The sequence below is a fragment of the Pyxicephalus adspersus genome, chromosome Z, assembly GCF_032062135.1.
Source record: "Pyxicephalus adspersus chromosome Z, UCB_Pads_2.0, whole genome shotgun sequence".
NCBI lineage: Eukaryota > Metazoa > Chordata > Amphibia > Anura > Pyxicephalidae > Pyxicephalus > Pyxicephalus adspersus.
This window is the reverse complement of record NC_092871.1, coordinates 12,607,037-12,634,165: the sequence shown is the minus strand read 5'-3', so window position 1 is coordinate 12,634,165 and position 27,129 is coordinate 12,607,037. Positions and strand designations below refer to the sequence as shown.

The 27,129-nt window shown below is 40.4% G+C and overlaps 2 protein-coding genes across 2 annotated transcripts in view; one reads left to right on the top strand and one right to left on the bottom strand.

Annotated features, from left to right (window-relative positions):
- The window catches only part of CZH6orf136 (chromosome Z C6orf136 homolog), a gene marked incomplete in the record, with an annotated part of 9,366 nt that extends 5,542 nt beyond the window's left edge, over window positions 1–3,824 (top strand). The window contains 3 exon segments of the mRNA XM_072430106.1: window positions 1,579–1,779; window positions 2,075–2,144; window positions 3,158–3,824. Coding sequence (XP_072286207.1) covers window positions 1,579–1,779; window positions 2,075–2,144; window positions 3,158–3,289 — 403 coding nt within the window.
- A 1,950-nt stretch (window positions 3,825–5,774) lies between these two features.
- ABCF1 (ATP binding cassette subfamily F member 1) overlaps window positions 5,775–27,129 on the bottom strand; it is a 22,972-nt gene continuing 1,617 nt past the window's right edge. Inside the window, exons 2-27 of the mRNA XM_072429939.1 lie at window positions 25,835–25,881; window positions 22,072–22,158; window positions 20,959–21,097; window positions 20,749–20,777; window positions 19,900–20,007; window positions 18,009–18,071; window positions 17,865–17,927; window positions 17,322–17,408; window positions 16,912–16,986; window positions 16,100–16,195; window positions 14,903–15,025; window positions 12,778–12,878; window positions 12,610–12,695; window positions 12,370–12,509; window positions 12,134–12,282; window positions 11,115–11,198; window positions 10,866–10,990; window positions 10,523–10,635; window positions 9,657–9,828; window positions 9,498–9,572; window positions 8,532–8,602; window positions 8,388–8,420; window positions 8,133–8,301; window positions 7,203–7,267; window positions 6,602–6,674; window positions 5,775–6,123 (exon numbers count right to left, since the gene is read on the bottom strand). Coding sequence (XP_072286040.1) covers window positions 5,951–6,123; window positions 6,602–6,674; window positions 7,203–7,267; window positions 8,133–8,301; window positions 8,388–8,420; window positions 8,532–8,602; window positions 9,498–9,572; window positions 9,657–9,828; window positions 10,523–10,635; window positions 10,866–10,990; window positions 11,115–11,198; window positions 12,134–12,282; window positions 12,370–12,509; window positions 12,610–12,695; window positions 12,778–12,878; window positions 14,903–15,025; window positions 16,100–16,195; window positions 16,912–16,986; window positions 17,322–17,408; window positions 17,865–17,927; window positions 18,009–18,071; window positions 19,900–20,007; window positions 20,749–20,777; window positions 20,959–21,097; window positions 22,072–22,158; window positions 25,835–25,881 — 2,546 coding nt within the window. The 3' untranslated portion in view covers window positions 5,775–5,950. The remainder of the gene's footprint in view (window positions 6,124–6,601; window positions 6,675–7,202; window positions 7,268–8,132; window positions 8,302–8,387; window positions 8,421–8,531; window positions 8,603–9,497; window positions 9,573–9,656; window positions 9,829–10,522; window positions 10,636–10,865; window positions 10,991–11,114; window positions 11,199–12,133; window positions 12,283–12,369; window positions 12,510–12,609; window positions 12,696–12,777; window positions 12,879–14,902; window positions 15,026–16,099; window positions 16,196–16,911; window positions 16,987–17,321; window positions 17,409–17,864; window positions 17,928–18,008; window positions 18,072–19,899; window positions 20,008–20,748; window positions 20,778–20,958; window positions 21,098–22,071; window positions 22,159–25,834; window positions 25,882–27,129) is intronic.

Sequence of the window (27,129 nt, the reverse complement as noted above, 5' to 3'; positions counted from 1 at the left end):
GATGTGAGGATTGCTGCAGCTTGCTTGGCCAGTACTAGATGTATAAAAATACCTGATAATGCATTTTGATTAAAGAATAATTTTTAATTTTTACCTAGCAACTAAGATTCAAAGACTGCAGCATTAATGTCTAAGAAATCAAACTTCAAATATTTTAAAAGTACTGGCAGGGGATTTCACTGGCTTGCCCTGGGCCGGCACAGTGTTGCTCCAGCTGGTCCTTTAGAATTTGAGTCATGCACCAGGCATGGCTTAAAGTAGAACCCAAAATACTCACCTGTCCCTGTTCCATTGCAAGATGCCATCATCTTCTTTTCTTCCTGGAGAGGATCTTCAGCTTTCCTGATTGTCCAGGCCAGGATGTCATAATCTCGCGCAGGCATTTATTCCCAGCACACACAGGGAAAGCTGTGATTGGGATTGCTCATGCACAGCTCTGCTTTTTTGACAGCTACCAGGAGCAATCGGGCAGGTAGGGGGGATTCTTGCAGAAGGGACATCACCTGTCCCTTTCTGTAATAATGACTGTCAAGATAGTGAATTCTTAAAACTGGAACTTTAGTTTAGTAGAGAATACAGTCAGTCATTGTATTTGGCTCAGTTTGTGCATTGGACAAAGTCAAAATTTATTACAGCGCCTGGTGCATGCACCTTTGTGGTTCTGTATATATTTATACCTGTGAGTAGAGGAGCAGAATCGGTCTTGTGTGACTTCCTCCATACAAATAGAAATCACTATAGCACAATAGACTGATCTGGATTTGGAAAGAAGAGAAAAGTTTGTATGTCCAACTAAAACATTTTCTGTTCTGCTGCCATATCTGAATACTTTCTCTTTAAAATTAGTTGTTTTATAATGTGTTGATAAATGTTCCAGGGGTAGGAGATTCTTACACCCTTGGAGCTGGCTTGCACATGGTGAATATTGGTAAATCACCAAAAGTCCTCTGTGACTTTCCAACAGAGAGCATGACCTTAGGAAAGAAACCTAACACCCCGAGCATGAAGATCATTCTCCTTTTAGATTGGATGACCTTCCAGAGTATCTTATCTGACAATTCAGATTCTTGATAATTAGAAGTTGTACGCAGGCCTTTAAAATGACCTGCTTGTGCATTCCATTCCTAACCATACAGCAGACTGAGTGCCAGAAGGTGGATCCCCAGCAAGGCACAGCGTTGGGTGTCAATTTAAAATGTACCTGTACTTTCTTGTAGTATAAAATGAAAACTAGCAGCGCCTTCACCTTTCCCAGAAATACCAAAATCCTGCTTTTCTATGAAGAACCCACGTTCACCTAGGAAGTTGAATCCTTCGTCTAGCTCTGGTGACCTCCTCAACTAATACAGAGGTGCAAATCCCATACAGAGAGACAAAATGCTGACTTCCCTGTCTTGCAGGGCAGCCGGAAAGATGAGGTGAACCCTAGATGTTCCCGTTAGATTTTGCAATCCCTTTTATACCCTGTAAGTCAATACAGATTGTATTTAAAGGTTTCTTGATAAACAGAAGGTTACCTGGCATTGTAATGTGTACCCTGGCTTTGTATGTTGTCTGACCAATGTTCTTTTCTCACAGCGGTGTGGTTAAGTACCAGCTCTTTTTGACCTTTATGCGGCTACTGCTGTTGAGTTATTATAGCGACTCTCGTATCTCAGTCCTGAAGCTTACGTCCCATCCAGAGACCAACAGTATCCACGCCCGCTGGTCCTTCACCGGCCTCCCGATGCACTGTCTACCCTTCTGCATTTTTAAGAGTGACAAGACGGAGCTGTACAGGTGAGCCGATGCTTCAGTCCATATGTCTCTGTGTAGGTATGGGGCCTTTTGTCAGCAACAATAAGGTTTATTCGTTCTGTGAAAGAAATGTTACCTAGAGGAACCAATCACAACCCGCCTTTCATTAAATTAAGTTTGATCACTGTTCAGCTTTACTGAATACTACAGCTCAGCTCTACAGAAATAATTTATTACCATCTCTCCATCCATCATGCCAGTGGGCAGCACGGTGGCTCAGGGGTTAGCATTCATTGTGTTGTGCAGTGCTAATATTTTTTTCTTTTGAACATTATAGGACATATGATGCTTTCTCCACTTTCCAGCTTGCACCTGATGGTCTCATATGTCTTCATAAATTAGAACAGGTAGGTGACAGATTCTGCTGTCTTACAAAGTTATAATAGTGCTGTGGGCAGTATACTCCGCAGGAATTTTAAGCCGGGTGGGAATAAGGTGTGGGTGGGCGAGACCCCCTGTATTGTGACCCAACTTTTCAGTATCCACCCCAAAACAGGTGGTGCTTTGCTTGGGTGGTGCACCCGGCTAAACGGGGATGGGGAGAACACTGGATGCAGGGTGCAGAATCTGTTTGGTGACAGATCTACTGACAGTATCTCTAGCAGTGGTCCCCAACCCTTTGGATGTGGCAGACCGCTAAATTTACAGACTCCGGAGCCGTGTGGCCCTCAAAGGGGAAGAAACTTCCCCTAGAGTGGCGTCATGATGCCAGAACCCACAGATCTGAGCCTGCAATGGGAGAGTGGGTGAGTTGTGTCCAGAGACACAACCCCCCACCCTCCTGAGACTGCAATGCATACGGGAGACATGGTTCGTGGGGCTCTGGCGGGCGCACCACCCCACCCCCAAGTGGGGTCCCCACAGGTTGGGGACTGCTTATGTACAGTACATTTACTGCCACTCTATTGTTAGAGGAAACTTTTTAAATAAGAAACTCAATGGCAACCTTTGGATATAACTGTAATGTCTTATTTGAACCCAGGCTAAAACAATTACCCTAAATTCTGGCACTCCTCATGTCAGCTGGGTGGCTCTGCTTTTCCCACCAGTGTTATATTTATTGTACAGTGCTGTGTAATATGTTGGTGCTATATAAATCCTGTTTAATAATAATAATAGAATATTAATGTCCTATGGGATCATTGTTGCTGTGTGACAATCTCCCTAAGCATATTTTATTCTCTTCGGGGGTTTAGCATCTCATAGCCCTAGTAAGTTGAGCTTTGTCAAGGATTTGGGCTTTATTATAATACGCTGGACTACTTTAAACAACGGCTTCTAGCGCAGACTTGTTGGGCTCAGTTATCTGTTTTGTGCAAGTAAATGGAACATGTGCATTTATTCTTTGTGTCTCCTACAGGTGATGCCATCGTCGCCACTTACTATAACCAAGAAAACCGTACTGGCTGCTGCACTGATCGCACTGGGTTTGGGGCAAGATCGACCTGCATTGAATCTTCTCTCCACCCCTAAACTTCCCCATGAACTGTAACCTCAGCTGAAGCGAGAGTGTACTTTGCACTGCTGCCGCCCCTTAGCAAGTCCTATTTTAGTATAAAGACAGACTGTGCCTGGAGATGCCTCCTCTAAAGGCTAAAGAAACAGAAAACTGCGGAGTCCATCTAAAACAACTGGAGGCCATAGTGCAGTGTTCTCTCCAGATTTTTTTTAAGCTAGGTGGAGGCCCCTGTATTGTGCCCCAACTCTTCACAGTCACTACCCAAAAATTGCTGGGTGGTTTACTGAAAAGTCCCGGGCGGTGCACCCAGCTAAAAGGGGCTGGGGAGAACACTCTAGTGCTTTGTAACATGTCAGCGGATTGTCTCGTTAGCAAACACGTCTACACTATTAGATCCGGCCCGTGTTCTTTATGTGATCTTAACCAGTCATATCTGTGTCTAAGCCCATCATGGGGTAGGCTTTTCCCGACTACTCTGCACTGCTGTGTCTGCATGCGCAACCTGGACCTTGCCTGTGGATGTGTAACATATACTGTATATAATTAAATTATAACAACATTTTTCTTCCTTGTTGTTAAGTTTACCTCAATACAGTACGGTCATATAGAATTTTTTTCCATTTTTAAATAAGCTCCTTATAATGATTTTTACAAGTCAGTTAGCTGTTCAGGAAGGAGGGGGTTGCTAATTCTTGAGAATTTCCTATAAGCTGTGACTTTCCAAGGGCAATTTCATTCTTTTAGCGTCATGTAGGGGAATAAATTAATATAATTCATTTAGAAGTCTGGCTACACCACAGACTTCAGGAAATTTGTTTACACAAAAGTAGTGCCATATATTGCAGTGCAAATCTTGGCTCTTCTTGGGTGGCTGTCAATGCGTGGAAAAAATTAAATGGGTCCTGGGTGATTTGTTATATAGAAAAGCAATGCAACACAAAGCACATGCATGTTCCTTGATGTCCACTGTAGGGTGCAATTATTTAGGCATAGCAACCCCTATGATGAGTTATCAGGCACTGGGGCAATGCCTAATGGCCTGAACAAACTAAAGGGTCAGGCAGCACAAGTTTGCAGAGTTTATAGATCACACAAAGAGTTTAGGCTTGCCTTTTTATTCTGGATGGTGTTTCTGTTACCATGTACATATGGCCGTCTTATCGGATAGATTCATGACTACACTTGCTATGGTTGCTACAATTTGCAAATTCAGCCAAAATCACAAGGTTTGCAGCTTGGCTTCAGATGTGTGACTTTGCTTCCCATATGTCCCAGCCCCTAGAGACTTTGACCTAATGGGTGTGTTAGATTGGAGGCTGCACATATCAAAGTATATTTATTATTCCCTACAAAGATTGTGGTTAATTATTACCAAGCAACAGCACAAGGTTTGCAGCTTGGCTTCAGATGTGTGACTTTGCTTCCCATATGTCCCAGCCCCTAGAGACTTTGACCTAATGGGTGTGTTAGATTGGAGGCTGCACATATCAAAGTATATTTATTATTCCCTACAAAGATTGTGGTTAATTATTACCAAGCAACAGTTGGGCTTGGCAGTGTTTTATGCAAGGAAACCGTCAGTGTTGACAAAAATGTCTTTTGTAGTAGGCATGCTTAGGCATTGTTGAGGAAGCCAAACCTCTTCCTATTCATGTAAAGAGAAAAGTCACGTATCAGATCAAATGTTGTACAATAACTGGTTACACTGCTCCTCCTTTATCACTCCAACCCCATAATGAGCTATAATTGCTTACATGGTTACAGAATGGCTAAGGAAGTCAGGTAAAACCCTACATATGAGGCAATATCATCTAGGATCCCAAAGGTGCTACTAAGCCATAGGACCTGCATTGGCTGTAAGCGTGCGTGGGTTCTGAGGTTTCAACCTCCAATGATCGATCGGCATAGCAGACATAGGTAAGGGACCATTTTAGGAGTGGAAGGGGTGAGGTCTGCATCAGTCTGGTCAGTACAAGGCAACTTGGCACAAACACACCCCAACCCCTTCATCTCCTTACACAGTCAACAGATACTATACAATGCCATAGGATGCAAACCCTGCATCGGCCATGTACTGAACATAAGCCAGGAAAAAGGTAAATCTTTAGAATAAGAATTTGCAAACATTGTTTACCACCACCAATATTTTGTGCAATTTCACCTTTAGGATTTCTATTTAACATTGTGGAATTTTCTGGGAGCAAAATCTTTAGAACTTTCATTTGCTATGTAAAGGACCTAAACAAGCAGCAAAAATTTGTGATCAGTTATTAATACCCCGCATAGCCCATAAATCATAACAGACTTCTCTTTTACACTAAGTACACCATGGAAAAGGTTGGTATAGCTGTTTGATAAATACAGAAGTACTTAGGGGATCCCTAAGTGTTGCAATGTTCACTTTTGTTAGCTTTCTTCCGTGGATTACAGAACACCCCTCATGTTACAGAGACAAGGAGGGGGTGTTCTTTAGCACTAACAACTTCTAGCCTAAGATTCTGTATAAACCATGGAACTCTTTTCAGCCAATATATAAATATTTATTTGCATTTTCCTCAATAACAAGGCAGCCGCATGGAAATAAAAACAAGGATTTTATCATTGTTCTCCCAGGTCCAGATGGCTCCATTTTTAAAAGGAGGGGAGAATTCATCTCTCACCAGTGTGTGGCAATCTGCTCTTTATTAGTCCATTTTAATCTTTGTCTTTAGACTTGATGATGATCACTTCTCCCAGGCTCTCCAGCACCTCCCGCTTGTAGTCGTCGAAGTCCCCTTCGATCTGGTTCACACTCCGGTCTTCTACCACCCACAGCTGGCAGTTTGTCTCGGTGATGAGACGGGCATCGTGGCTCACTGTGATCACCGCTGGGGAGAGAGATGACATAATATAATTGTCAATTGCAGGACCCTATATGTCCATCTATATCTATCTATCATTATATATATATATTATATATATATATATTATATATATATATATATATATATATATATATATATATATATCTCCTGGACCATATACTGTACAGCAGACTGCACTCCCACTTCCAGCCTAAACACACAGCAAGGATGTCATATTCCTAAAGCATGGCATCTACAGTATAATTTCACTTCAAGGAAATCCAAAAAGCCAATTTGAAAGGACAATACCTGCTAACATATCTTTTCTGATTCATATAGTGGTATATTATATTTCTGCAGAATAGAATAGGAGTCACCTGGTTGAAAACCACATTCATCTGTTGTCTAATATTACAAATGACAGAACGTGGTGGTCATGGTGATAATGGGAACTATTCAGCACAATACACCATATGTGTAACTAGAACTATATAATGCTCACCTCCTTTATATTCATTCACAGCCTCAGCCAAAGCATCGATGGATTCAATGTCCAAATTGTTTGTAGGTTCATCCTATAGATGCCAGGAGAGGAGAACAATATTAAAGAATAGACCAGGTCTTATATTTTCAGCAAACACCTGCTAAATCAATTTTTAAAAGTAGAAGAATAATTGCCAGGTAGAGCAGCCCACAGCCTCCTGGGATACAGAATGCAAGTATCCCAGAAAGCTGCGGGTTTCCCTTTCGTTCTTTACCGCAGAAAAGGGAGGAAAGCTCCTCTAAAAAAAATTATATAATGTAAAAGCGTGGCTTCAGCATATTGATAAAAAATGTGATTATTGGTTCAGTTTAAAAGGGTATTACGTTAATAAAAAGGTTCTATAAAAAGAAATATAATGAAAACCCCAAAACATAACATGATTGTAGTGTTGCAACTCACCCCAGTTCCTTGTCTAGTGTGGACCAAATAGCTACGATTCAGTTTTGCATTTAGAATGACTTAAAACGTTGGATAAAAAAAAATCATGGAGCTACACCCCCAGGATAACCCCACGATATGTTCAGTTCTACATAAGGAATACTTTTTTTTTTTTACTTACCAAAATGAGGACATCCGGCTCCCGGCAGCACAACTCAGCGAACACTACTCGGGCTTTCTGCCCTCCTGCAACAGAAATGCAAATAATTTATTGCCTGATCTTGAATATATATGACTATCCAGAAACCATGAAACATATTACACTGCCAACTCTACTTCAGCTACAGTGACCCATCAGATGAAATCTGTCTTGCAATTAACATTTGGGTATATTAAAGAGACCATGTCAACAACTTAAAAAATATTGGTAAAGGCACAGAAAAAAATAATTTAAATGTTTACTTGCAATTTTTTTTCCTTTTCCTAAATATTTTTTATTCACTTTTTAAATACAGGTAGTCCCCGAGACGACTCCGAGATACAAACCAGTGTCCCTGGTCACTCCTGTGCAGGAGGAGGCTTGAAGGGGGGAGGGGGCAGTTTGCATGACTTGCAGAAGAAATCTTTTGCTAAACACAGCTGAGGTTGTGGGTGATCTTAGGGGGTGAGCGATTTCTGCAGCCTCCTATAACTCTTTAATGACCAGATAACTCTTTAATGACCAAGACAAACTCTAAAGTTTTTTCTTTTTGCATATCAAAGCACAGCTTGCTGCAGAAGTTAATGTCTAGGTCCTGTAAAGATTTTTTGTTTTTGCCTTGTTTGTGATTAACTCACAGTGAGGATTTTATACAATAACTGACACCATGCTGCCTAATAACACGGTAAGACAAACATCTGTCCTAATTGCATTTATTAAAATAATGTACATGTTCCAGTTTACATACAAATTCAACTTAGGAACAAACCTACAGTCCCTATCTCATATGTAAGCTGGGGACTACCTGTGTAATAAAAGGTTGGCGTTGATTCTCTTGGACACATTGCAGTTAGTGAAGTGAGTTATGGATCAGTATGTATTAGACATGAGATAAATCTCAGATGTGGTCACCTGACAACTTGCAGATCTGGATGGTGTGAGCATGGCTCTCCAATCCAAACCTCCCCAGGCATTTTCGGGCATCTTGGTAGGGAAGATTGAAGTTACGCTGCAGGTACTCGGTCGCTGTCTCCTCCATGTTCAGTTGGTCTGCGTATTGCTGATTAAAGAACCCAATTTTCTATATAAGAAAGAAGAAATCACCATGAAAAAAAGAGTCATAGGAGGCAAGGCCCTACCTTCATCATACAAACCCCCAATACTCACCAGTCTGTGATTCTTCCTCATTTCTCCTTTTGTCTGTAAAGGAAGACAGAACACTCAGAGAACCACTTACTGATTGAATAATATTACACACCATTAATTATACACATTAATATTACACACAGAATAGTGCCCAGTTATACTTACAGGAGTGAGTTTCCCAGTGAGAAGTAACAGCAAAGTACTTTTTCCAACACCATTTGGGCCCACAATACAAACTGTTGGGATAAGATAGGATGTTATTACAAAGTAATATCACATAATATGTTAGTGCAACCCTTTACTCCAGTCTTCACACTTTTATTTCACCAGGCCTTACTTCCAAAATCTGGCAGGGTTCAAGTATTTTATTGGAGGGGCGTAAGGCCCAAATGGCCCTTACCAAGGATCCTGCAAATCATCCCTAAGGAAAAACCTAAATTGTATATTTTAATTTATTTCACACACAAAATGTAATTTTGTATATGTATATTTTTATTTACTATGTAATATATTGTATAACCATCAATTGCATCCCAACAGGCAATACCATCTTTGCTTATAGATATTTTGTGATTGAACTGCAAATTGATATGTTATTTAGGTCACACACCAGGGCCAAATCCCACTCCAAAACTTTGCAGAATATGTGCAGCCGTTGTACAGAATTCTCTGCATACCCTGCACAATGAAAAACCCAGAGAACGTTGTTGTGTTTTTTTTTCAGTTAAGATGCTGATAAGACAAGTAGGTCCACAAATTTTCTTTAGAGATTTTGGGTTAGAACAGGCTTCCAACAGGGAGTGAGCCTGTGGTTGGTGTGAGATTCAGAAGGGCTAAATCTCGGGAACAGCAAATCAATGCAGATCTCTTACAAACAGATCCCAGTCCAGTTCTCATTCATGACTGTTTAGCATTGTTCTCCAATTAAAGCGGATCACTAATAGGTCCCAAGCAACTTTGACTCAACATTCTGCTGCATCAATGCTAGATGAGCCTGCCTCTCAATAACACAAGATTACAATTATGACCTCTGACAGATACTAGGCCCCACACCTGGCACCGGAGTCACCAGGCTCAGCGTAGGGCCGTGCACTAATAAGCCAGATCGGACTTTTGTGCCTTCATACTCACCTCTAGAATCCATGTCTATGCCAAAATCCAGATTTTTAAACAAAAGTTTCTGTCCAGCATAGCCAAAATCAACACCTGCAACAGAGAAATAAAAACACAGGGTTAATCCTAACTGTAGAGGACAGAAAAATCATGGACAGTAATTCTAAGGGTACATACCATGCAGACCCAGAATAGGAGGGCTGAGCGGAGGAGGATTTGGGAAGGTGAATTTCACCGTATATTCCTTCGGTCTCTTCAGTAGCTCAGCTGGTTCATTGGAATCGTCGTCGGTTTTCTTCTTCTGACACTTCTGTTGCTTTCGGGTCAGAGCTTCTTTCGTCTGCTTCTCCTGCAACACAAAAAGAAAGTGTGAAGAGATTACCGCGGTCCCCAACGCACCGGTGCAGGTCCCTGGCCCAGGGGTTTGGGATCACTGTGCTAGATGATGGATGCTGGACATCTTTAGCTAGGAAATCAGACATGCTCTATCTGACTTGCTGCAACTTTGAATGCACATTGTCACCAGCCTGCAGTAAAATCCCAGTAAGCAAGGAGAGGAACCTGTACAATTGTGCAGGATAAGAATGGATGTTCAGCTTTAACACCTCTCCAGGAAACGGCTTACTTTTACATCTCACATAATATATACTACCACCAACTAATCATTAACACAATACTGTCCTGCTATCCCCATACAGATAAGCAAAAGACCTCCATAAATCTGTGCTTGTGTCTTGCGGTCAGTCAAATTTTTCCTTTTAGGCTGTAAAAATCAATAAAACAGCACCACACGCTATTTTACTACTGGCTAGGTCTCTTCAATTTCTATCCTAAACTCCTAACTATGATCTTAAAGAAAAGATCTCACGAAACGGTGCAGTAAACCTTTCAAAAATGTTTTGGAGAAATGTAGGTTTAATTTGTTTCATTTCTGTTTTTCTTTTTTAAGAATGTATATGGATGAATAAATCCATTTATATCTTTATCTTTATCTCTGTATAATGAGCACCTTGAGAACCGGTCCGATCATCACATCTACTCACTGCTTGTTTGGAAGATTTCCCTCCGGCCTTCAGCTCCTTCAGTTTCTTCTCTTGCTTCTCATACTGTTTCAGCATCTCCTTCTGTTTCTGTTGATACATCTTCTTAAACGTCACTAAAATGACAAAAACAGGAAAATAAAGAAGTGCTGCTGGGTTGGGGTGTCTTCTTTCTCAACAATACCACAACAGTTAGGTCTCTGCTGTTGGCTAAAATTCCTGGTCATTCTCCGTCTCTCAAGTTCAATTAACATTTATTCCATAAATCGCATGATAGGTAACACAACTTCCTAGTGTCATGTGCGGGGAAATTGAACATTTTAATTTTAGATTACAGAACACTTACTGTAATTCCCCCGGTAATAATAAAGTTTCTGCTGATCAAGGTGCATTATGTCTGTACACACATCATCCAGGAAGCCCTGGTCGTGGGAGACTATGAGGAGTGTTTTCTTCCAGCCCTGCAGGTAACTGGAGAGATAGTGAGATATGAAGCACACAACAGCCATGACAATTCAGATATGTATGCATGTAGGGAGAGCAGTATGGAGAACCATTGTCACCTTACAATGACTACACAGGGTTAAAGTCTTACTTGTTAAGCCAGATGACAGCGTTAAGATCCAAGTGATTGGTTGGTTCATCCAACATAAGTAGTGTTGGTTCCATGAAGAGAGCCCTGGAAAATGGAATACACAGAAGGTGAGGCATCAGAAATAGTCCAAGGTATCACTTCAATTGGAGTTTCAGACTCTGAACAAGAAGTCAGAAATCCTGATTTACAAACATTTATGAGAGTTGGTAATTCAAAGCATTGAGGCCAGGATAGTTCTTATGGAAGTTAGGGAACTGGAACAAATCAGAGCCTTCAGTAAATATGGCTGCCCCCACGTCTAATTATATTTTCAGATATTTGTACAATATTTGCCACAAACCCTTATGTTTTTCGAATAAAACTGATTGCGTTCCAAATAGACATCTTATAAAAAGTGGAGCTTCCCATTAAATGGAAAACGTTCTGTTGAGAAGACAATCAACAGGGTTAGGGTATATATTGTACTGCATACATTACTCAGAGTGATGTAAAATGTGGACATTTAAACATACAGCACAGAATTTCTTGCAATGCAGACTGTGCAACACAGCATACAGAGTGGGGTAGTGCGGCATCTACAATGTCCAGCACAGTGTGTCCTATTTAATGTACAGCAATGGGTACAGAGTAGATTACACACTAACCCACTGAGTAATCATTGCTGTACAGTTTACATTCCATTTACAGCACATCATTTGGTGGTTTGGTATATAGAGTCTACAACGCAACAATCAAATGATGGCAGTGTAGAATATAGAACGTACTGCCAGACACAGATTGTCGGATGATAGGGAGGAATGTACTGCAGAAGGTACATCATTCAATGTAGATTTTCCAAAATGCTGATGCAATGCTTGGCACTCATTGAAAATCTCCATAATTACCCCTCAAAGTTTATATGAAAAAAATCTTTTAACACGGACTTTCTAAAGACCAAAGTTGGGCTAATATCAAAAGACCATACCAAGCATGTCAACCTATAAATCGTACACATTACTAAAATAGTTAGCTGAAGATACCTTGCCAGCGACACTCTCATTCTCCAGCCTCCACTGAATCTCCGCGTCTCTCTGTCCTGCATCTCCGAAGTAAAGCCCAGACCAGCCAGGATCCTACGAGCTTTTGCTTCAGCTGAGGCGGCTCCCGTGGCTCTTAACTCCTCATAAACCTAGAACAAAGACAAAGAAACAGTCAGGCTTACAGGTCTTACAGACGTTTACCAAACATGTACCCTGGTCCATTCCTGAATGTTCACCTTCTCCAGCCTCTCTGCTGCACTGTCATCTCCCTTCTCAAGGCGAGCCTGCAGCCGCTTCTCCTGCTCTAACAACTTCAGACGCTTTGTGTCAGCCTTTAGGACAGCTTGTACGGCAGGCGTTTCATCAGCAACAACCTCTGTTGTGTAGAAGAGGAGAGGGGTTAAAATAAATAAAACACTTAAAAAAATACTCTTGAATTATATACATTTTTAAAAAATATGAGCAATAGTACCTACCTTGCTCACAGAGAAGAACATCGATGTTGGGGGGAATGTTTAGGGCACGATTGGCAATGTGTTTTAGTAAAGTTGTTTTTCCTTTGCTAAAGAGGAAATAAAATCAGCAAACTTATTAATGTGAAAGTTCGGGAAAAAAAAAATTACAGAGTTTTATGTATTACTTACCCGTTGGGGCCAACCAAACCATAGCGTCGACCAGCGACCACATACAAGTCAGCATTCACAAACAGCTCCTTGCCATGAGCTGAGATGCTGAATTTCTCCAGCTAGAAGGCAAAACATCAGTTTTAGATATGGTAATAAAAATAATATCCTGCATTCCGCAGTTGTGTAGAAGATATAAGCATTTTTTTGTTTCAACCACTAAATAGCCAAAATCCAAATAATGGCCTTTCCTCCAGAAAATAATAAAATACTGGATTAGAGCATGGGCATCACTGAAGTTTTAGGTGAGTAAAAAGAGTATTATTGTGATTTATTATTTTACTGACAGCGATCAGTTAAAGAACAGTGACAGGGGAAGGGTTCAGTATTACCCCGGAGATCAGCTTTAACACATCACAGCTTTGGTAAGCTGTAATAATGGTTTGGTTGATGAACTGTGTTAAACCTTCCATAGTCACTAATATAAACTAAACGATCCCTGACCTAGAAGATTACCTCCTCCTACAGTGGCTTACTGTACTTAACAGTGTTTATGCACAGGAAAAATTAGGACATGAACATCACATTGGGTCATCGCCATTTGAGATGGTAAGCAAGCACTTTTATAAGCAGTAGAATGCCAAGTGGCCCAAATCTTTTTAAATGGCAATCCACAGACCACCAAACTCCTTGTACATGCTCTTATCTCTCGTCTGGACTACTGTAACATCCTCCTCAGAGATCGGCGGACGATGATCAATGGAGGACGACGCTGGATGAGCACAGGGGGACCAGGTAAGTATGGATGTACAAAATCTCGGGCTTAACCATCCTTGCAGTTTTTTTTTGCCCGAGCAAAGGTCGGGCTTAACTGCAAGGTGGTTAAAATAACAATAAGGCTACGTACACAAGTCAGATGATTCTCGTCAGATTCTCGCCTCAGGGCTGATATCGGACGAGAATCTGACATGTGTACAGCGCTCGTCTGACATTGTTCATGGATCCATCCAATGAAGAAATGCAATACATGTGAAGGGGAGAGAGTGCAGTGAGGTGCCACTTGCTCGGCCCCCCTCTCCATGGAACAGAACCGTGCTGTTTGCAAGTTGCTCGCTCATGCTACGAAGGGGCTTCCCTGCTTGTTCGAGTGCAGGACAGAGGCTTGAAGTGGAGGGGTGGGAGGGTTCACATGACTTGCAGAAGAAATCTTTTGCTTTTCTGCAATATCTTGTAACTCTTTAACCTCCCTAGCGGTCTGATTCTGGCCCCATTTCCACCCAAACAGCGCTACCATTTTTTGCATGGAAATTTATTTTACATTGTAGGCCTATAGTTCTTAGGCATAACTCACCGACACACGTCCAATTTTTATAAGTTAATAAAATTTAATAATAAACTTAAAAAAAAAAAAAAAAAAATTATAATGTAAAATAACTATACAGCAGAATATATAATTATAAAGATGTGTGAATATGTGAATATTTCTTTGTATTGGACTCAATACAGCTACGCCGCTAAGTCCTGGCCGCACCAACGTCACCGGGAATCCCCGTAGGACGTCTCTGCATTGTGCGTCTGGAGATCGGAGGAGGCAGACGTGTCCCCAGGACCTGTGGGGACCCGCAGGACAGCGATGTAACAAGGTAAGTGGGGTTTTATTCTGCTTTTAGGTATCCCGAGTCTGGCCCGGGAATACGTATTTTTGCATGGAAAATCGACCCCGTGTCAGATTTGGGAATACCGCTAGGGGGCTTAATGACCAAGACAAACTCTGCAGTTATTTCTTTTTGCATATCAAGCACAGCTTGCTCCAGAAGTTAATAAATGTCGAGGCGCCATAGGGTTTTTTTTTTTTTTGCTTTGTGATTAAGTCACTTTGAGGATTTTATAAAGTAACTGACACCATGCTGCCTAATATGTTGGAACGAACATCTGTCCTGATTGCATTTATTAAAATAATGTACATGTTCCAACTTACCAATTTCAATTTAAGAACAAACCTACGGTCCCTATCTCGTATGTAACCCGGGACTACCTGTAATAAAGTTCTTCTCACAATACCATGGGCATTCAGACATCCCAATACTCTCTAGCATTGAACTAGAAATTCCAGCAAGCTCAATCAGCCAGGAAATGTCACACTTACCTTGATGTCAGAGGCATTCTCCAGCATGGCCTGGCGAGATGACATTTCTGCTTGTGAGACAGAGAAATCGTTTTCTGCTGCTGTTGCCTTCTTCATTGTTGCCACTTGTTTCTCATAATCCATCTGTGAGACACATCAACACAATATAATGTCAGTGAAGTTTTATAGGAGGGTAATAGAAAATGAATGAAAGAATATAGAATCAATAGGAATCTGCCAGGAGCTTACGCTTTACAATTTCTGCATAATAACAGTAACAATAACACTTCCAATGCAGGTATGAATATGATTGATGGGAGTGGGAAACTTAAGTACTGGTCTAGTTTCTATGTAAGGCTGTGTATGAGACTCAACAAGAAGTATATTCCAACATCACCAGCAAGTGTGTTCCACAATCATCAATTTACTGACATAATGGAATGAGGTGGCCTAGTTCATTATGCTATGCCAGAGAAGACCAATAACTCCGCTCCATTACACCTGTCCTGATCAATGTATTTAATGTCATATAACAGCTTGTGAATATTCTGCACATTAGAAGCTCACAACAGGTCTCTGCAAACTTTCAAGGGTTATGAAAGAAAAGTTCTCCAATTGGATCATCTGTTTTATAAAATAGGATAGGAGTATGGAAATTATGAAGGATAACTAGACTTTGTATGAAAAACAAAAAAAAAAAAACAAAAAAAAAAAAAAAAATGTAAATATGCATTATCCCACACATATCTAATATATATTTACCATGGCCACAGTTCCAGTTGTCCTACTTAAACAACTGAGTTGCATGCTATTGCACATGGGTTGGGTCTACTTTTTGGCTTCAGGTCCACTGAGAGCAACATGAGCTGGGTCTTTTTTTGATCCAACTGAATACATTAATAAGTAGTAAGTATATCGACATATTAGCACTTCCTAAGTCGGGAGAGCTATTTACATTTCACTGGAAAAAAGTAGGGCTAAAGGACACATGTACTATAATTTAAAGGATAATTACACTTAAAGTATCAGATCAGTTTCTGCACCACTGTACTAATAAATATCTATTTGAGCAAAACCTATCACATTAGATCCAAGACCACATCTGTCAACACCGGACAAGAGGGATCTTTTAGGTAAGCTGGTTAGACCCACAGACCTTCCAAAAATAACATTAAGCTCGTGTAATTAAAGATTAAAATCACGTCTCATGTCACTCACCTGCTTCTTCATCTTTTTCTTCTCCTTCTTGCTTAGATTGGCAAAAGGATCCTCAGCAGGTGTCTTCCCTTCTCCGCCACCTTCCTCATCGCCAGACTGACAAAAAAAAAAAAAATAGAGTTAGACAAAATATCCGTACATTGAAAAGTAATAATTGTGATTTCGTAAAACAATTACTGCTCCATCAAGTCATTAGTTACTACATATGCTTGTGTTCAGCTTGTCATCACTGAATCAAAGAGCAAAATGGGAAAAATACAATTCACAGTAAAATTTCCACTTTTTGTCCTTTAAGCATGACCAATCTGGTACTGAAGAAGTATGAGGGCTGCCATTACGGACTTTCCTTTTTTCATTGAAGCTGAACAGCAGACAGTGACAGACATTGTCATAGGGTGGCAAGAATTGCTATCTCCCTCCCAGGATAAGGGAAATATATTTTTTAAAAGTTCTGTCCAAACAATGAAGACAAACTTGAGATTGACTGTAAGGCCATCAGATATAATCTAACTACAGTATGCTTTTTTAACCCTATACACCCCACAACTGTCCAGCTGCTGGCTACACCTTTTTGTTTTTTTTTGTTTTTTTTTTATAAGGTGCAGTGTCCAGGCAGGCAACGGTCCTTTATTTCTGCTACATGGCTTTTACACAACAGATTTCCAATGGTATTTCCCAAAAATCAATCCTCAGAGTCAAAGTAGAAATTCTGCTTTGTGGTCCGATTTCCACTCTACAGACCTATCCTGCCACAGGCACTCAGAATATATCACGGTCTTCACATCCTAAAATGGATACTATTCAGAACTCACCCCCTGATCTGAGCCAGCACTGCCTATATCATCGTCATCATCATCATCATCCAGAGCACCAAACCGATTCTGAATCTGTTAATAAAATAAGCAAGTATTTCATATATAACCTTTTTTCATATATAACCTTTACACCTCTATTTCTCAAATGATGGGTCATAGATATCGGATCTCCATTGATACCCGTAATTATATTTGGAATGGATGGCAAAACAATATGATTTAGGAGGCAACTGTGGGAAAAGGATGATATGAAAAACGAGGAGTCACCTAGCTTGAACATTTTCAGGCCACTTTACCCCAAGGGTACATCTACTTTCAGCTTGCTCCACAAGGTAACAACTCGTGCATAAGATTTAATATACAGAGGTGTAGAGTTCCCCTGGACATACCATTCAAAAATGGATTACCTGTGCTGGTTTTTGCTTTTTGTTGTTCTTTTTAGGCTTCTTTTCTTCCTCTTTGACCACCTCTTTGACCACCTCAGGAGGTGGTTTCTGTAGAGAGAAAAAGCCATTTGTTAGCCAGTATGTAAAAGGAACCTGGAAGGAAGAGGGAAGAGTAATTTCTCTATTTTGTCTGTCACCCCACAGGAGGGGCAGGCTCATAGCATCTTCCTGTGTGTCACCCTGCAGGAGGAGGGACAGTCTCATCTTTCTTCTATCTGTGTCACCTTGCAAGATTGGAAAGACACAAAACTTCCCTCTGTCTGTGTGAGCGCCCTACAGGAAAAGGGACAGGCTCATAGCTCTCTTCTGTGTCACCCTGCAGGAAAAGGGACGGGCTACTAGCTCCCCTCTGTGTCACCCTGCAGGAGGAGGGACAGGCTCATAGCTTCCCTTTTACCTTGCACAGGACAGATAACCATCACTGTCATATTTTAATGAACAGAAATTAAACTCCTAATTTCTGATATTCTGTCTGAATATCCAGCAGAAATAAAAGACACTCACTTTGTTTTTTGCCTTTTCTTTTGGTGCCTCCTCTTCACTTTCTTCCAGATCTTCACTGGGGGGCTTTGAAAAAAAAAATCCAAAAAAAAAATAAGACAGGTAATACAAATGTAACTGTTAAAAACAATAACGAAAAAAACATACCTTTGGTTTGGCTTTTTCATTTTTCTTTGCTTTTTTATTTTGTTTTTTCTCCTCTTCTTCTTCCTAAGACACGTAAGAGAGCAGAGTGAGTGATTTTGCATCAGCAATTTGTAGCATCTACAGAATTGCTAGGACATTGCTAGGAAAACTCGAAATTCAAGTGAGACAATTCCTGGTCATTGAGGGCAAAGCAACACTTTTCTCATTTTTAATAAGCTTTCTAAACTCTGCCAGGTTGCTTTTGTCAAAAAATGCCCTAATGGGGAGATTATTTATCAATTATTTTTCTGTATAGGAAGACAATGGAAATCTATCCAGTGCTCTCCCCAAGCCCGTCAGATTCATCACCGCCACTTTTTAGAGTTCACCCGGCTGTTTTTGGGTGGTTACTGATGAGTTTGGTCACAATACAGGGGCTGCCTCCCACCTACAATTTCTTCCCAGCCATTTCTGAGTTCAACACTGTCACTATGAACAAATACTGAAAACTTCCAGGTATGGAAAAGCACGCAAATCTTATGCCATGTTCCAACTATGCACAATTGTGTTCTAAAGCAGACAGATTCCAGTACTATCATTACTAATTACTGATAGAACAAGGGTCCACCTCTTTAAATGGGAATACAGTGTGCCTAGCCTGAGGAATACGTAAACTTAAAATGAAAAAAGAGAGGGGAAAGACAGGCTTTTTTAGTCAAAACATATACTTGTACATAAAAACCCTTCCTTATTAGATATTTTTGTTTCACTAAGGCTTCCGCCCATCCGTTGTTATTTTAGATACTGTGCAAGTAGACATTGAATATTTGCATAGCTGGGCGGTGTAATACCACCCATATAGGATGGGGATAAGAGTTTGTAGCCCTCCCTTGTTCCGCCTTCACTTTCCTGTTGTCTGAATGTTCTGTTCCAGACGGACAAGCCCCAGGCATCTCTCTCTGCACATACCCAAACGGGGAAATGGGGGTAAGTGGACAGCCTGGAGAACCGGGATGTCTTTACCAGTGCACCCATGGATGGGTGCTCCTGTCCCCCGTAAGGCAGAAGCCCTTTAGGGCAAAAAGAGACATTTCACTGCGGACATCAACTAATACTCTGTCACATGATCTGTAACCTGTAATTGAACTATAGCATAGTAGTACTGTGTTAGCAGAGGTCTAGCATAGTAGGACTTTGTCTAGTTTTAGTGAAACAAAAATATCTAATAAAGAAGAGTTTTTGTATACAAGTATATGTTTTGCCTTAAAAAGCCTGTCTTTTCCCCCCTCTTTTTTGATCTTATGTCAAGGCAATTACTGCTTTGACTCAAGTATAAGCCTAGGGCACACATTGTAGCCATCCCTGCTTGTATTTAAATAAGTAATCAATAAATATTACAATAAAATTTAAAGTGAATAAATATATCTGGGAAGTCTGTATATTTTTCCCCACCAGTTTCAGGTTAAAGTATTTTGTACTTTTGGGTTGGTTATTGTAGGTCACTTGCTCCTACACGATCATTACTGTTGGCCACCAGTAGATAACACCGTGTTCTCAGAAAATGCAAACTAACTCTTCAATACCTGAAGTTGTCCGTGATCTGTTGCAGTGCAGTTATCTATCAAAAGGTAAGACCCGAATACAAACTGAGGTGCTTTTTTCTAATGGCAATTTGAGAGCAAAAAATCTTTTATACGTAAGTATATACAGTATATTGTCTAATAAATCTGATTTGGCCAATGGCACACCAGTAATCTGCATACAGAAGTGTTGACATTTTTTATAAAAGCAAACCTGATGAAAGAAAATGTTACATCTGTAGCTTCTACATAGCTGCTGATGTAACATTGCCCATTGTGTATTAATCCCAGGACAGATAACATTCAGGACAGCAGCAACCTGTGAACATCACCTTCACTTTTTTGCCTTTATCTTTTTTAGAAGTCCGCTCTTCCTCCTCATCTTCATTCTGTTCTTCCTCACTGTCATTATCTCCGAGCGCTGCAAATATGTTTTTACTCTACAAGAGAAACACAAGATAAAGCTTGATCACTCGTGTCTAATGTGGCCTCATAGAAACCCCTTGTATTTTGTCAGGTTATAACTCCCTGCGCCCAGTTACTGCTGCATTCCTATAAGTAAATTGTCCCCAGCTTTTTCTGACGACTACAGAACCGCCCCTCCCTATGGTATACAGAAGAGGAGAGGGAAGGTGCTTTTAGCTCTGATGAATTGTGACAATGCTACTCCATATATTCAATACAGGATTGTCATCACATGACAGGAGGTGATACTGGTGAGATAACAACCACCAGGTGAAAAAAAAAAACCTACAACCTAGGACTAGCATGCTGTAATGTTTAGTATTTGTTGTTTTTATGCTTAGATTCACCATATTCCCCATTTCAAATACAACACCTATAGTGACATATACACCTATTACCTGCGGCTATTATAGCAGTTGTATAGTGGTCCCAATCCATAAACATGCAGGTTATGAGTTTTTTAAATGTATATTGTAACCTTTATAAATCACTGTGCAGCCAGACTTTTTAGGGCCCTCACTACTTCTGGGGCCCTGTGGTCTGCTGTGCTATAGTTCCACTTCTGCCAACTGTACTATCTAAAAGTTATTGCTTTATCTCTATTATATTAAAGGTTGGAACACCATATGTTACGCAAACAGAACAATGGTAACCCCAGACTCTGCAACATTAGACTGGCAAATGTCAGGCTTTAGTTTGCCAAAATGAAAAATTACCTGATTTTTGCCTTTTCTAGGAGCAGGATCTGCAAAATGAGAAAAGCTTTTATGAAATGCAATATATAATGTAATTGTACATATTTGTATTATGTATAGAGATAAATATAAATAGTTTTATCACTGATTTTTTTAATTTCCTAATATTGTGTGACTGAAACAAGTTTATTAATAGAAGCGTCTCATGTAAACAATCAGATTGTGTTCTACCTGATTCCTCATCATCGCTGGGCTGTACTGACAACTTCTTCAGCCTCTCGGTGATCTCCCGGTCTTCTTCATCATCATCACCTCCTCCTTTCTGTTTCCTCCGATCCTTCTTTTTCTTTTCCTTCTCTTTTTTCTTTTGCTGTAGGAAAGCAATTCAGTGATTGCTGAAGTGCAAGGTCTCAATAAAGCACATTTACAATTGAAAGGTACTTTTATTAAATATGATGACCAATTGTATAAAACGCTAAACAGATTTCACTTGGTAGTGATGCAAATTCAGCCACTGCATCATAAATTCCAGTCAATTGCATGCAGTAACCGGTGATCATTGAAAAGTAACACATATAGCTTCAGTGTATCACTTAGAAATATTTTTTAAGCCGGGTGGGAGGAAATAATGGGCGGGTGGCAGTAGGCATCCAAAAACAGCCGGGTAGTTACTGAAATATGCCAGGTGGTGCGCTCGGCTAAAAGGAGCTGGGGAGAACACTGAGCTTGTTCATTTTATTTGGACTGCATTTGTCACTTTATATATAAAGGAGATCAGGACAAAAGTGGCATCCCTATTGTGGGACTTTGGCATACATCACTAGCATAATAAAGTTTCACTTTGTTACCAAGTGCTTGACTTTTCTGAAAAGCCTTACCCAAGGCACATGGACATCGATTGAGTCTGAGATAACTCCACATCTAAAACAACGTGAAATAAGTTTTCATAAGGATGCATAGAACATTATGTCATAGGTCACATGACCAGTATTGTAGGTTGGTCACAAGGGCATGCCAAAGGTACCTGGTTCATCGAACTTTTAAGATGACTGCCATTTCCTAAAAGCATTGTCTTTATATACAGAGAAATTATTATAAAACAGAGGCTCCACTGCTGACCTTCTAAAAATGATAATTGTCTGGCTAAGACTGTGTAACTAACTGACCCGAAACGGACTAGAAAATATGTTCTAAAGATCCTGATCCAATTGCTTGCCGTAGGGTCAACAATTAAAAAAATGTTAGCTGCTGGCTTAACATCTAGCTGGTATTTGCAGAGGAGAGTTCACCAATGGCGGCCTCTATGTCTCTTGTATGAAAGGATGTACAGTGCCAGGACCTCACCTGTTGCTGTTGTAGCTCCTTTTCTTTTTCTTTAGCTGCTTCCTCCTCCTGAGCCTGCTTATTATCTGCTGACAGCTCCTCAAAGAACTGGTGGAAACAAAATTGTAAAAATGAATACACAAAGTGATATTTTCAGTGGAAACACACACTACATACATTTATAAACACAGCCAAAATCTTTCCTGTATACAAGAAATCTGGCAATCTGTACTACCATTCCTATGTTTTTCTTTTATAGCAAGGGGTTCTTGGAGTAAACCTGTCTCTTTCAGCCATGCCCAAACAGGGTTCCAAGGAACACCATGAATCCTCAGGAGGTCGCTAGAGGTTCCTTGAACTGTGGCTGATTGACCTCCCATTTGAAGATGCCAACAAAAATCTGGGGCCAAGCCATATAAATTATTTTCACTTTGTATTACTGAATTATGTGATGACCAAGTTTCTATTACCCACTGAAGTTCAGGCATTTTGACATTTCAATGACCAGATGTATGCAAGGCTTAAACATTACTTAGAAGACATGGGAGCCCTATATACATCTAGGACCCAATGAGATCCAAAGGGACCCATTGATTGATATAAAATAGACTCTAAAGCCAGTGGTTTAATGGTTTATTAATGGACAGAGATAATCACACCTATCAGGTTTTGCTCTGTATCTCCCAGCTGGGAAGATTCACCCAATTTGCTATAACAGACACAGCCAAATATTTTATTAGAAACTCGTGGTGATTGATTATCTCCCTTTCCTTTGGCTTTAATTACATTTAAAAGATAATCAGTAAAAACAATCCCTACCGACTTAACCTAACCCCGCCTCCCTCAACAGGTTCCTATTTACCAATATCTGAAGGTTTTGCATCTCTTCGTTTACTTACACCCACCTGCAAGGTTGTTGCCCAAGTGCAATACAACCCCATAACTGTCTTAGGAACTCCTCCCCAACCAGGGAATTGTAATTCTCTTCGTTGGCTTCCATTTCACCTGAGAATCAAATCCAAGCTCCTGTGCTTTGCCTTCAAATCCCTCCACATTTCTTGTCCCACTTACCTTTCTGACCTGGTAAAAAAAAAAATACTCCCCCAGCCGCTCTCTTCACCCCTCCAATGACCTACTAATGACTTCCTCACTCATTACCTCATCACATGCACAGGTCCAAGACTTTTCTGGAGCTGCCCTGACTCTCTGGAATTGTCTTCCTGGTCCTAAAAACTTTTCCTCGTCCTTAAAACTTTTCAAACCAACTTCTTCTGTCTCTTAAAACCCTCACTACCTCCCACCACTACATATCTTCTTCTATTGTGTGATACTTCCCCCACCTCCTAGATTGTAATCTCCTCAGGGCAGGGTCCTCTCCTGTATTTGTCTGTTATGTGTAACCACTATTTAATGCACAGCACTGTGTAATATGTTGTGTATATAAATCCTGTTTAATAATAATTATTATATAGGTATGGGACTGTGGAAAGATGTAACGAATCTATATATATATATATATATATATATATATATATATATATATATAACCTGTACCATGCCTATCAGACCTGCCCACCTGCCCCTCCACCAGTCCATAATCCATGGGATCACTGGGATCCCCATTCCCTGCACATATTCATGTTCAGTGGGGTATTTATTCTCAATTCATTCCTATAGGAAGGCCATCAATTGAAGATCTTCTATTAGGAACAGACAGAGAATCCAATTCTTGTGCACAATGAACTAGAATATTTTCCTGGGCCCTGATAGAAAGATCTCCAGGGACCACAGACAGGTAAGAAAAAAACCTGTGGGAAGTGTCAAGGATAATGATCATTATTTAACATGTCAACATGCTTGCTTGTATCTCAAGGTTCCTACATTTTATCTTCACCTTTTCAGACCCGGTTAAGTTCACTTTATGTAAAATGAGTCCACCCCCACATCCTTCCACTATGTCAGGACAGCCAGAATTTGGCTGTACTTTTATATAGAAATCCAGAAGCTGTACAGCAGTAGTAATTCAGTGTTATGAATACAGCCAGTCAGGCGACATTCTTAGCTATGTGGATCACCCCGCTATAATAAGCGTCTTCTCATTCTGAGTCATTCAGTACAACGCAGTGACAACTACACATCAATGAGGATTTACACCACTGTGACACCGACATTGGATCCTGGAAATGAGTTACTATTATTATTAATAAACAGGATTTATATAGCGCCAACATATTACGCAGCGCTGTACAATAAATAGGGGTTGCACATGACAGACAGATACAGACAGTGACACAGGAGGAGGAGGGGACCCTGCGCTGAGGAGCTAACAATCTAGGCCGTGGGGGAAGTATCACATACTAAGGTTAGATATTATTCCCACCTATGCACTAAAGAATGATAGTCATACACTTACCAGCACACGAGTGCACTACTCCTATGTACAGACATAGCAAGCAATGGGCCCCTGTAAAGAACTGACATTGGGCTGCAGGCTGGAGTACCCTGGAGTAGCTATCGGTACCCTTGTGCAATTGCACACTCTGCACCCTCCTATGTCCACCCTGCCTATACTATACCCATAACACCTCACAATGGAAATCCATTTCTCAATTCTGGGAGGGGTTCAATCCAACGCCTTCCTGATCTTAAAGGACAACTCCGTATACAAAAACTTCTACTTAGGAGTCAATCTTCCCACTTTGTCCCCAATGCATTTGTAGACATCCCCAGCTTATCGCCAATGCACAGTGCAGCTCCTCTGTACATCCAGCAAAGCATCAGTAGCAAGTGCGGCTCCTACTTAGTAATCCTCTGCCTTGGCCAATCACAAAGCATTATTTTTGCAAATGGGCACCGATTGGTCCAGGAGAGAATGGGACATATAAATTGTAGGGTGCTGCAGAGCCACCACCAATAAAGTACTCATACTTGTTGCCAGGACCGTAGCTGTTTTTACACATGCACAGATACAGGTATGCTATGTGGGGGGTTGTTTCACACCTGGGGAGGTAACTTTAAATCCTACAACTTTTTTTTTTTTTTTTTGAGCTCAGAGCTGTCTTTTAATCGAAGACCCCCCATCCGGGCCCTGACATAGCTGTATCAGGATAATCTCAGACTTTTCACCCGAGCTACTATTGTCACCAGCCTGGGTAAGGTGCCCATATATATATATATCAATAAAAGATAATAGAAATGTATGGCTGCTTGTAAAAGTTATTGTATGCTGTTTATTTTTTTTGTGTGACTCTGGAATATGTTTTGCTACATTTTTATAGTGTTACTACCCCCTTATGTTTTTTCCCACTTTTTTTTCCTTTCTGTACCCTGTTAAAAATTTCAATAAAAATATAATTACAAAAAGAAATAAACGGCTGAAACAACAAATTATTTTTCCTCTGCCCCATCCAGATTTTTGTGATTGGACCACTGACTCTTTACAATAACTTTTCATGACCATTGTATGTTTGTTGCACTTTATTCATTAAAAATTAGTTTCAGAGTAAAGTGGCTCCAAATGAATATGGATTGGAAAATAAAAATTAAAAACAGAAATTGCAAAACTTTTCTTTCCTGTATTTTAGAACACATTCACCAGAAGTCACTTGCAGTGAAAGTTTGGTTGAAGGTCACATTCACCGCTTTATGGCTATGCCCCCGAAAAAATAAAGGGACCAAAAAAAGCCATGATGACAATATCATATAATGATAATATATCAATACAGGAGAGAAATGACAACACAAATATAAAATAAAAGCAATGATGAGAAATATTCAGCCTTACCGATTTCTTTCCTTTTTTGTCCTTTTTTCCTTTCTTCACCACTTTATCTGAAAGGAGACACAAAGTGAGGATAATGCGGTGCCGGCATGTGTATTATCTACAGACACACACACAGCTGAGTCAGCAGGAGATACCCCGGGAATTGCAGCCAGCAGGGGGCAGCTATGTGCAGCTCACAGCGGGGTTTTTCACACAGATCTCCCATCTACAGCAGCAGTCGCCAACCTTTCAGACCTCACGGACATCTAAATTCATATTTTAAACCCCGCAGACCATTATTATGATTTTTTATAAAAAGATAAATACATTTGTAAAATAATGATGCTGACAAGGACTGTGGCGGTTCTGATTCATTGATCAGCTCAGGGTTAAGTGAAGTATTACTATTGTTACTATTATCATTAGTTGTATTATCTTTGGTATTACTAAAGAAATGCAAAATATTGGTTTCCTTTTTCTCACTCATTATGGGTTTATTCCAATCTAAAACCAAACAAGAAATGATAGTTATCAAAGTCAAACAATTTAATGCCATTAAATATAATCGTTAAACAAAATGCACAGTAAAGGTCATACTTACCTAAAAGATCATCTGAGAAATAAACAAATTAAACAATCGATGAGAATCCGTATTGGGTGAGGGGGGTGACTGTTGTAATGGTGGAAACAATACTGAAGCGTACGGCCCGGCAATGGTTGCCTCATATAACTTAACACTACTCTGACGTCACGCTGCGCCTCTCTTGTTTTTCGTCTCTAGTACAGTTTGTGAATTTAGTGCAATATAAAGATGAAAATTGTCATTCAGAATATAAGAATTTATTAGAATATTGTTTTTGTTTTATTACTAATAAAACATAAAAATCGCAAATAATGCCCAAAGTTTTCTGTGGACCACTGGTTGGCGACCACCGATATACAGCCCCCTCTGGTGTTGGTCACATGATCAAAAGCCCATAGGCATTGGGTCACCTGACCTTCAGAGGGCAGCTGAATACATTTTCTGTGCAGAGCACTTTAGGTTGCTCCAGGAAAGTAAGTAGGCCAACCCTTCTGTTGAGCCATCCAAACATAGCTGTGAATATACATGTGAATGTGTAAAATGATGATAAAAAGGAATGATGGGACTGACATTGTACCTTTACAGCCCTTTACCCATTTACATTACCATCACCTTCTAAAACCCCCAGGGCTCACCTGACTGACATCACAAACATTAATTGGCCTATCCACCATCACCTTCCTAATTGCCCAATACTCACCCCCCCCCCCCCCCCCCCACCACTACCACCTTC